General features: G+C 41.6%; 1 protein-coding gene across 1 annotated transcript; it reads right to left on the reverse strand.

Annotated features, from left to right (window-relative positions):
* Positions 1 to 8,866: 8,866 nt before the first annotated feature.
* Positions 8,867 to 11,899, reverse strand: npm3 (nucleophosmin/nucleoplasmin, 3). The gene is made up of 5 exons (XM_084947951.1): positions 11,713 to 11,899; positions 11,436 to 11,521; positions 11,205 to 11,324; positions 11,037 to 11,130; positions 8,867 to 9,654 (listed from the first exon to the last, which is right to left on the reverse strand). Exons 1-5 carry the CDS (start codon positions 11,783 to 11,785, stop codon positions 9,542 to 9,544), a joined length of 486 nt encoding a protein of 161 aa, XP_084804077.1. The 5' UTR covers positions 11,786 to 11,899; the 3' UTR covers positions 8,867 to 9,541.
* Between the last annotated feature and the right edge of the window lie 108 nt (positions 11,900 to 12,007).

Raw genomic sequence — 12,007 nt, forward strand, 5'->3', positions numbered from 1 at the left:
TAGAGATATTGGAGTCAAGGTAGGAACTCTTTCTCTCCTTTTCTCCCCCGACATTTATTACTAATTCTGATCCTCAGGGTCTATTTACGTATGATATGATCTTGATACTCTGACAAATGTTTGCAACCTCTAATGCCAGTAATAACTGCAATATTTGCATCACAGCCCGAGCTGAAAGTGAGACAGTGACTTGGAAAGTATTCAGGCACCCTTTTCTGTGTCAAGCCACACTAAACCACACGTTTCAGAGTGGTTAGTGAATGTATTACTGACTAAAAATCATTCATATAAGTAGTGTTCAGTTCTTTATACTTTTTACTTGTCCTTTGGCAATAATTGGAGCTTCTAGGCTACAATCTTTGCACACCTGGCTTAAGATAGTTTATTTTATTCTCTGTGACAGCTCTGTCAAAGTGGATAACAAACGTGTACAAACTGACAAGTTCAGATCTTGCCAAAGATGTTTTAAACGGTTTAATTCTGCTCCACTAGTTACAGTCTGAGACTTGTTTTGAGACCACTTTTCTTTTGGGTGTAATACAGATGTCAGCTTAAGGGATGCCGAAGTGACCTCTGTGATGACGAGTCAAAGAAATCTACAACCTCCCCAGTTTGTCTGGTAAGAGCAAGAGGATTGTGATGACAATAAATCCATGTCAGTAAACATATATCTGTTGATCATTCATTTATTAGAAGGTGGTACTCTTCCATGAATGTGCATACACAACTTAGTGTTTGTGTGGGTGTGTGTGTGTGTGTGTGGTTTCTGACCCACCCAGGACCAGAGAGAGTCTTTGCTGAGCTTCACAGATACTCCCACTGTAATCCAGAAATACCAGTATAACTGTCCCGAGAAAAGGAAATAACACAGCAGTTCAGTCATCCCCAGAATGGCTGACCTTCCTCCCCTTGGCTTAAGACTTCCTTGTATTCCCAGCATTTTATTATATGTTTGGGGCTATTCCTCATCATCGATTGGGAGCAGTACAGAGAATAGATGGGGGGATGGATGACCTTTTGAACACTGGGTGACTGTTGTCATGAAAGGCGACTCCCACTCTCCCAAAGCCGATGCACTCTGGCGATGGTATCTTGCAAGACCTACATGCATTTAGCCAGAATCCTTTTCCTCATCCTTCCTGTCGGGCTTTCTGACCCCAGCTGCAAAGAAGACCATCCAACAGCAGTGCCTGTGTCCCACAAACACGATTCTACATGTTTGCTGAGTTTTTATTTTCAGACATCCTTTACATGCGATTTGAGACACATGAAGCAGACTGTTATGTGTCTTTTACTCAGAACTGCTCGCGTCTGGTGGCGGTCAAACTTCCTGCAGGTTCTCCGATCTCTACAGAAAACATCTGAAGTCTTCTTGCAATAAGTGCTGAATTCTTGGTCACATACCAGACCAATTAAATATTTACTCAGACATCCTACTTAGTCTGGCTGACTCTAAGAAAAGCCCTGGTCATTCCGTTACTTGGGTGTTTCTCCTAATAACCACTCAAACCTTTATAAATGGATTTAGAACCAGCACCTCAATGCAGTTTCCAGTCATAATGGCTGCTATTGTCTTGCTGTGCAGTGTGAATTGTAGAAGTTTTATATACACAGGTGTGTGCCTTTCTAAACTATGGCTAATCAGTTTGCCAGTTTGCCACAGGTGGACTCCAGCAGAGCTCAAGGACAGTTAAAGTAAACAGGATGCACCTGACCACAATTTGGATTCCCACAAAAAGGGTGCAATGACGTCCGTAAAGGAGAAAATGTTCTAAAATGATTTTACGTTGTGTTTCACAGTGAACACAATGGAGTGTGCAACAGCTGAACAGATCTAGTGAATTTTTTCAGCTGGGTACGGTTTGACTTCCTCTGTTACTCAGACCTTTGATTAGTATTATTGACATAGTCAGAAATGCATTTGCACAGCTTCCAGCTTGTGTAACCGCCCTGCCTGTTCCAGTTCAGCGGTGGATATTAGAGGTGGATGACATGGATGCATTATGTACTAACTTACAGTATGGCAGAAATGCATTTGTCACACAAAGCTTTAACAGTCCTTCCATTAACACTGACAGGAACATGAACATGCCCAGTTGAATGCATACGGAGCGGCCATTCATCAACCAAGCAGAATTCTAACCTTCATCTGATAAGACCTTTGAAATCTGTGCCAAAACTCTAATCCAGGATAGCAGTGCATACACACACACACACACACAAGTGCACAAACATCAAAGACAAAAATCTGTAGCCAATGTTTATTGATCTGCAGGTCTATTTTTGCTCGGGGAAATCATTCTAACATAAACCAGCCCTCTGTCAAATTTGAGCTGCAGGGAAACAGGCAACATTCATGCAATGCATGTTAGAGTGAAACAGTGAAAATAAGCAAAGGAGGATGTATAAATGCAGGTAAGCAGAATCAGTGGATGTGCATATATGTGTGTATATTTGTGTTTTTGGCTGTGTATATATGAAGACATGTGAGATCAGTGCTTTTGAACGTGTCAGAGATCTTTCACGGAGACAAGCTGGATTAATTAGAGACAGTACAAAGTGATGTCAGTCGTTGCCATAGGAACTTTGTGCTACACTAGTGACACACTCAAGTGTCAGAGGTGCAAACTATTAAAGTGTCTTTACTCTTGTACTCTTGGAGTGAACCATTGCCGGGGGGGGGGGGGGGGGGTTAAAGGTTGGTTTGGAAATGATCAAAATAAGAACTGTACTGAAATTTTACTTGAATGAAAACCTTTTTAAAGTCAAACTTGAACATCATTGTTGCAAATGGCGGCATTAAATGTGAGCTTTGTAGATTTCACTTTCAATTTGAGTTTCAGCCAAGTATTTACCAAACAAGCATCAGTTTCACTTTACCGTACATGCTGGTTTCTCAGGAAGACATGCAGTTACCTACTACTTTGTTAGCTATACCTCGCTAGTGACGTCTTGCTCCCCTTTTAATAGACAACACATATGAAAGGTGCTTATTGGATGGAGATCTGGTTACAGTGGAGGCAATTTTAGTGAACTCACTGTCATGTTCAAGAAGCCACTTGAGATGATTTAAGCTTTGTGACATGGTGTATTACCTAACTGGAAGCAGCCATCAGAAGATCGATACAGTGTGGTCATAAAAGGGTAGATGCACCTTAAATCTTGTTCCTGGCTAACAGGAGAAGCACCCAGTGTGGTCTTCTGCTGCTGTAGCCCATTTGCTTCGAGGCATTGTGCGTTCACTGATGTTCATCTGCACAGCGTGATTGTAACAAGTGGTTATTTGAGTTACAGTTGCCTTCCTATCAACTCAAACCAGTCTGGCCATTCTCCTCTGACCTCTGACATCAACAAGGCATTTCCCCCCAGAGAACTGCCGCTCACTGGATATTTTCTCTTTTTCGGACCATTTTCGTTAAACTCTGGAGGTGGTTGTGTGGGAAAATCCCAGTAGATCAGAAATACTCAGATCAGAAATACTCTGAACAGCCTGAGTATAGGTATAGGCATTTGTGTTAATACCTGTGAGCAGGTATTCCTAATTTCAGCTTTGGAAATAGATAACTTACTTCTGCTCAATGTGATGTTTTTTTTCCTTCCATTTCATCACCACGTTCAAAATGTTTTGTGTTCGTCATTAGAAAAATGTGAACAGGAAAGATCCATGCACTTTTAATTAATTAGCTAAATGAACAGAACACATGTTTTATTTTTCAAGTAAGCGATGTATTAAATTGGATATTTCTTATCATTTTTGTTTTCAATCATGTCTTCCCTTTTTATTTCTGTTGTGTATCTTCAGTATTTGTAAACAGATATTTATGTGCAATGACAGTAAAGGGCTAGTTTATCTATACTATACTACTATACTATATATCCATTTTTATTTGACAGCGAAATATACTTTAGCTATGTTTTATCTATGATCTATGCATATATAACACAACATATGATAAATATATTATATATAATACATAAAAAAACAGAAAAAGTCATAAATATAAGGAACTTGATACAGTTTCTGATTTAAATATTTATTCATTATTAGTGTTTGTTTTACAGGAGAATATATTTTAGATAGGAATAGGCTACAGATGTTAGTCATTAATGCCATGTTTACATAGTTCTCACTACAGTGGTTTTGGAAAACAAGCCAAACTGTTTAGCCCTCCTTGGCCTGTTGCTTTGTGTCCTGATTCACAACCCAAAAAAATAATTAACATTTTCTGATAGCATATGGTTCAGATTAGGCCTGGGTTATCATCATAGATGAATGAGCCTTCGTAGGGTTAATAATCATCCAGTTCATGCAGGATCGGGTCAGAGAAATGGTGAACAGCTGTGGGCTGACAAATGACACTTCCTTCATTACCAGCACAGCTGAACTTTGACCTCTCCGGTCGATGCATGTCAGACATGGTTTATCTAGGACCTCCAAGTTCAGCAGGGTCTAGAGCTACGATCCAAACTGCACGTTTGCAGGATATAGTCATATTTTAAAGAGTCCTGTTCCAGCAGTGAAGACTGATGCTATGTTGTGTGATCTCTTCATATGCCAGTGGTTCTCAGATGCGTTTTGCATGCCCATCTTCATATGCAAAAAAAAGCTAATAATGCCAAAATAATTCATGTTAAATTTTAGCGAAGTAAATGTCATCACAATAACATTTTTGTCCTTTTTTTTTTTTTTTTTTAAATTTGCCCTATAAAAATCATGTTCATTAAACTTAGTCAAATTACATATTTAACCTGCTCAGTCCCAACACGTATCAGTGCCTCTTTTCCCCACCCGTGAGACCCAGCATCATCCACCAGCAGCTTTCTGTTTCGTTAGCTTTCAATGAGCTAATGAAAGAAATTAGTGACTCAGTATCAGCCATTTCTATGGTGAGCTAAGCTTTGGCAAAGATCAAGCTGGATGCTTTCTCCATTGTATTTCATGGTACTTTCCACTCACTGGTGACTAACAATGAATAAAATCACAAATCAACCATGTGGCTTACACATTTACCTGGGAGGAGACAGAAATTCCTCTGGATTTACATCAGGAAGAGCATCTGGCATAAAAAAGAAATCTGTCAAACTAAACATGCAGAGCTACTTGGTGTGGCAACACGGGTGTGGTGATCCCTTGTGAAAGTGTTTCAGTGAAAAAAAATGATGATATACTTCCACTGTCCCTCAAATGTCTGTGACGGTAAGGAGGGTTTCAGCAGTAGATTTGGCCTCCCTGTGTTAGTCAGTATATTGTCACAGACCCAAGCGCTGCTCTGGACACAGCTGTAACCTCTACTTGAAAGTGAGCGTTTAATGCACCACGCAGATGCTGGACCATAAAACCCTGATAAGCAATAAAAGTGCTGCAAAGGTTCACAAAACTCCCACTCAGCACCGACCAGTTGGATGTGGTTTATGAGTCAGAAAATAAGAAGCAGCACCACCTGCTCTGAGTGAAGGTGACATTAACTAGTTGGAAGACTGTTACACGCTGATTTGCTGTGTGACGCATCACCGAGGTTTTTAAACTGTAGTGGTGTGGAATCTGGTGAATCTTCCCAAAAGGTGTGACACATACACTCATCCAAAATCCAGAGCAGGTAATGTAACGTCATGTGGGGTTAGTGCATGTGTTGTTTTTTCCCCTCACAGACTAGAGAAAAAGATGGCTTTACTGGTCTGCAGGTAGCAGAAAGCTGTCGTCAAGGGAGCTGCACAGGTGCCCATTTCTCAAGTCACCGTAGTGGCAGCATAGCTTGTGGTGGCGTTAGCCTTTTTCGGACATCTGGCAGTACTGCTTGTAAGCAATCGCTCCCTCAGCTTTTCTTCTGTGGGACTGCTGCCCGTCACTGTGAAGAGATGATCAGTATAGATGTCTGTGTTTAAAAGGATTTTACAATTTCCAACTCACTATAAAAAAAATAAGTTGGCAAAACTTTGGACAGCAGTTTATGTATTTTGCAAGTAACCAATCGGTATGCATGGCTGTGTAGGTTCTCCAGTTCATGGTAGTCTTAAAGGCTTGAAAAAAGAAGGCAAACGGACTTCTTTAAGTGTGTGAAGACATTTCACCTCTCATCCAAGAGGCTTCTTCAATTCTAAAAACAAAAGGTGGAGAGTCTCAGGTATTTAACCCTTAGTGGGGGTTGTCCCCTTTGGAGGTGGTTGTTGACCTGCTGTTGATCATGTGTGTCATCACATGAATCAAGGTGTGGAAAAAGGCGTTGGTGATTACCATCACTGGGGGTTAAGTGTGAAACCACTGTGAACCTTGCCCTACTATATAATGTGACCTTTGAGGTCACCTGAGGCTAAGTCTGAATCGGGTTTGAAGTGCGTGGGAAGGGTTCTCAAAGACTGCATTGTAGGCGGCTGACAGTTGGTGTCTTGAAACACCACCTCTGTTCAATGATGGTCGTTCACAGTAAAGGAGGACATAGATGACCTTTATGCTTTAAGTGCAGGTGTACAGCTGAGCTTCTATGATGAGCCATGTGTTTGTGGGGTGGCTGTCTGGTCTCTCCTGTGTAGCAATCCAAGTACTCCTCACTGCACTGCACAGCATACACTGTCTTATTTAGTTTGTATTTGGGAGTTTTTTTCTCGGGATATAGTGTTTATTTCTAAAGATATGGCTGGATTTGAAGGGCACTGGTGGGTCGTTCTTGGAGAAAATTCTCATGAGCTTCTCTGGTAAACCTGCTACCTGGGACTCTCCACCTTTTGTTTTTAGAACTGAAGACGCCTCTTTTATGAGAGGTGAAACGTCTTCACATACTTAAGTCCAGGTACCTTTTCTGTTTAAAGCTCTTAAGAACCACACCCATCTAGTTAGAAAAACTAGATGGGTGTGTTGATGATGTGGCACATGGTATTACAAATCATAGGAACGAAGAAACATCCAGTGGCAAATACTGGGCTGTAAGTGGTTTCATTTGGATATTTAACCAGTAAGTCTGTGAGTATTGAATACATAAAAAAAACAAAACAGACATACAAGTGGCCAAATTGGGACTGCAGGTTTTTGCACTTTCACATTGTCCTCATATTTCATCCTCAGAGGTGCTGCTCGGCTTGATAAAGTGAACAAAGCACGTCCAGCTGACAGTTGAGTCGGGTTCACCAATGATGTCCTTTTCCTCTTGTCTTATCTTTATGCATGCTGACTGACAACTTTTGAATGGACTTTGAATGGTTTACTGGCAAACAACCGTTATCATTCAGATAAACTCTTATACAGTGAAGCATTTTAAGAAACACATTCAAAAGTGCATTATGTGTGATGAGGAAGCTCTCAAAGGCTGTATATTCAGATACATTCTAAGCACAATGGACATCAGTGAGGTTGAGTGAGGTGGCTCTGACCTGCAGGTTCAACAGTTCGCTCCAGCTACCCTGCAAAGATCTTGCCTTTACACAAAAGTACTCCTGCAGATAATATGAAGCTAATTCAGGATGCAAGCTGACTGTATCTGCCTTCATAAAACTTTTACTGTCCTCGCTATTTTCATTCTCACCCTTCAAACACCCCGATCTCTCTATTGTTGGTGGTTTATGGACAACCTGGCGAGTACTGTTGCGCAGGCTAGAGTTAACTGCAGTTGGACGAATTTTTATGGACCCGTCTTTTTGCTTGTGGTTCTATTTTGTATTTCTCTGTTGCTTGTTTGTTGCTTTTACTTCCTTTCTGCCAAATTGAGTTTTGGATATGATCATTTTGAAAACCTTTTATTACAGTTAAAGAGATATACTTTGGAACTGAATATGCACTGTCCGGCAAAATAAATGCCAACATGTTTCTTTTTACTGGAGAGTGCAGATAAGAGCCTCCCATTAGACTAGAGGTCTAGCTTCAGCTGCCTGAATATTTGGGATTGACCTTTTTTCTTTCTTTCCTGACAGCATTGGGCATATTCCAAGATGACAATGTTGAGATTTATCAGGCTTAAATTGTAAAAGGCTGGATCAGGAAGCTGATCCAGCCTTTTACATCACAATCATCCTTAGTGGAAGCCCCCTGGAGAGAGCTGACCCCGACTACCAAGATCCAACTGTTCAACTCGAACTATAAAGTCAGTACTGCTCTACGGGGCTGAAACCTGGAAGACAAATAAAACCTCAAAAAGAGAAATCTAGACATTCCTCAACAGCTGTCTCAGGTTTCTCCACGTTCGCTGGCAAGACACAATCAGGAACATCAAACTATGGAAAGGAACCTGTCAACTCTCAGTAGAGAAGGAAATCAGGAAGAGAAGATGACGCTGGGTAGGGTATGCTTTACGCCACAGGTGTTGAACTCCAGGCCTCGAGGGCCGGCAAAAAAGATGGGCTACAGCTGGAAAGAATGGCCCAGGACAGAAATCTCTGGAGACCTACCTTTGGCAGCCCATACCCTGGGAGCGGTGACGGGCAGTAGTAGTAGTAGTAGGATCGGTAACCATGAGACACAGACTGGACCACAGATGCTGACCACACTGAGAATCTTTAGGATGTGCTAGACAAGACTTTGAGCAGAGGTTCAGCTCTGAGCTAAATAAGAATATTTCAGATGGCTGTAGTTTCAGGAGCTTTAACAAAGACATTTGAGAAAAAAACCCCAAAAAAAACATCTTGATGCATGCTCAATCATCCAGGTAAGTAAAGCTCCAAAAGTTGATTCTGTTAATCTGGACGCAGCGTTTTCAGTGGGAGAAATGTTTTGTCACTCATCCAAGTGACTTCTTCAGTCTCAGCCGACTGCTTCTTTTCTGTTTCTCCCACTGAAAACGCTACGTCCAGATGAACAGAATCAACCTTTGGAGAACAACAAAAAAAAGCAGCGCTGGCCTAAATTGTACAAAGTTTCCGAGCTAACAGAAAGCAAACCACAAACAGACAAACTGTGGATTTTATTTACTGTGCTGGGATTTCTCATTTATTTGGACAAAATTGCTTTCTTGTTCTGACTGTAAGTACAAATCTTCACATTTAGGATTGAAACATCACGTAGAAAAACAGTATTCTGATATTACAACTGGCAGGAATCGGGTGACACTCCTACGAATCAAGACGTATGCACATCATCATCCGTCTGCACCACTCGGTTTGAGCTGGAACGCATTTTCTTTCCCGTCTGATCAGTGGACGACAACGTTTTTATTTATTTATTTTTTACCAGATCGGCCTTTTTAAACAATACCGGGATCCGCTGGTGGTAAAAAGACACCTCTTCCACTACCTTCAGTGGTGACTGAATTATATACAGTATAAAACTGTGGGTAGCAAAAAAAAAAAACAAACAGTTCTTCTACAAGTGAGTTACACTGCTGCAACGCTCGCAGTGAGAAACCGAGGAGAGGCGAGAACATCAAAGCCAGTCGTGATTCCTCCGACTGCACCATTAGCTGCCACCACACACAGCGTTCACGCGGCTGGTGTGGAAGAAGTGGGAACTTTGTAAAATGTGTCCGTCTGGTACAAAAAAAGTGTTATTTCTTAAAATGCATCAGAGAGTGAGCTATTTCAGAAAAACAAAACAAAACAAATCCATCGGTGAACCCTCCACCTATTGCTTCTGCTTCTTCTTTGCTGGTTTGATAGCAGGCAGCTCTTCCTCTTCTTCTTCCTCCTCCTCCTCATCTTCTTCCTCAGACAAATCGGAGTCTTCGACCTGTGTGGCTGAGAAGATCAGGAGAAAATGTCAGCTCACCGTGTTACACCGAATCCTGGTACCACCATCTCGACTGCGTGTGTGAGACTCGGCCCTTAAATGTTCTGTTATTTTGTTTCATATTGAAAGAACAAAAGAATAAAAAAAACATAGAAAATGGTGAACTCTTTAAGGGCCAGAAAGGTCGCTTTACTGAATGTGCCCTCACAGTTGACCCTCACGCACACACTAACTTGAAACAGCAGAAGAAATAAAATTGTAAGATGTAAGTTGCAGATTTCTTTTACAAAGTTTTATTGCCCAGAGACATATTTAACCTTTTGTCTAGCAGGGTGAGGGAGCACCAAGGTTACTCCAGGTGTTTCACTATACAGGACGTTCATGGCATTCATCTGTATTGAAAATTAAATGCGTTTGGATCCCAAAGCCGCCGCTTTAGACTGTCGTTTTTCAAAAGCTGTGAGGTACAAAAGATCTTTTTCAAAATATCATAGGTGTTAAGCACTTAAGCCGAAGGCAACTAAGCTTGATTTTCAGGTTCACGTAGAAGTGTCAGGACCGCCTCCAAGGTGATAACCCCAGTGGAGGTTAAATACCTGGGATTCCCAATCAGCTTGTAGAACAGGAGGAATTGGTTAAACATCATTTTCGTGGGGGGAAGAGTTTTAGGCAAACTAAACAAGCCCTGCCTCCCAGCAAATAAATAAAATAAATAAAAATGAGGATCCATATTTATAGATGTTGTTCGGCACTGCTTTCACTTGTGTGCAAATCATTTTCCCCCAGTTATTAATTACAACGCCTTCACTTAAACACTTAAAATATAGAAAATTAAAAGCTGACACAGGATTTCAGCAGATTGTTTTATCCAAACTTTCTAGAAGAAAGCTCTTGATTTTTGAAACAAGGACATTATTCTTACATGTTATGCCTACCAAAATTCATGCAGTTTAGAATAATTCAGGGTTAGGGGCGACATATTGGAACTTAGACGTTTGAATGTCTGGCTCGTTGCTTTATTTTATCCACGTCACACTGCGAAAAACTGTTGCCCATCCCTAATATAGACCAATAGGTCAACCAATCAACTGCAGCCAAGAATTACTCTAATTAACTTCCTTAAATGTCAAGCAGAGGAATTCAATTTTTTTTATAATCAGCTACAAATAAAAATACAAAATTCCTGCTGCATGTTTATTTGGGTCAGCCAACTCAGTTTGAAAAGCAGAGTACCTGCATTGGATCAGTTCCTATTATTCACTGATTACTATCATTTTGATATAAATACAATGAAGGGGCTGAAAACAGATGAGATATTGTCAGTGAGCTTCTTAGAATGTCAGTACTGGCAGTGTTAAAGTGTTAAAGCACAAAGAAAGTAGAGTATTACCAATAAGGTGTAGCCCACTGACAGAAACTGGCCCTGTGCCGGCCTTGAGTCGGATGGTGACTGGGGCTTTCAGCTCAAACTCTCCCAGACTCACCTGACGACAGAAAGCATCAAAGTTAAGACAGATCAAACTTCAGCTGTGTGGCACATCAGCCTCAGTTTACACACCATGGGGAGACACTTGATGTGAAGGTTGGCAATGGGCACCGAGATAGTCTTTCCTTGGTGGTTCATGGCTGTCACCTCCACCACATTGCTCTCCTCCTTGGCACCGTTACCCAAGCAAACCTGCAGCAATCACAACACCGAACATCACTGTTGCGGACAGACTAAAGTGTGACTGACTGGTGTGTTCGTGCCGCTGGTAAATCCCAATGATGGTAACAAAACTGTACATACTGTTCTGAGTTCAAGGAAGTGCTCCAGGTCCTCCTCCTCATCTCCTTGGAAAGTGTAGAAAGGTACTTTGGAGGACAGCTCGCAACCTGGAATACCAGTAAGACCGGCAATTAAATGACAACGGTTTTTATTAACACCGCCCCCCCCCAAAACAAAACAACCCAAAACAAAATCCCCAGTAAAACAAGGAGGGAGAAATTTCTGTAGGAACATCACAGCAGAAACCCACGTGTGCGCCTACAGAACATCTCTGACAGACTGTTTAACAGGCCCTTACTGAAGAGGAAGCTCTCCAGCCTGGATTGACCGCTCGGTCCGACGTCCGAGGATTCATCGTCGTGGAAAGACATTTTGCAGAAGCGGTAAAAGTTAAGTATTCTGCTGGCGCTTTCCTGTCTAATGAACTCTCCACGATAAATAACAAGCACGTCGCAGCCTACACGCGTGCCTGATACGTCATCAGTGCGCGCCCGTGCCTCCTTTTACAGAAATCAGGCGCTGCCGCTGACTGAGTAAAACACGTGATGAACTTCTCATTTACCTGAGCTGATTCACAGCGGTGGCTAATAAAC

This window comes from Perissodus microlepis, chromosome 13 (genome assembly GCF_051167445.1).
Source record: "Perissodus microlepis isolate ML-2025 ecotype Zambia chromosome 13, ASM5116744v1, whole genome shotgun sequence".
Classification (NCBI taxonomy): Eukaryota; Metazoa; Chordata; class Actinopteri; order Cichliformes; family Cichlidae; genus Perissodus; species Perissodus microlepis.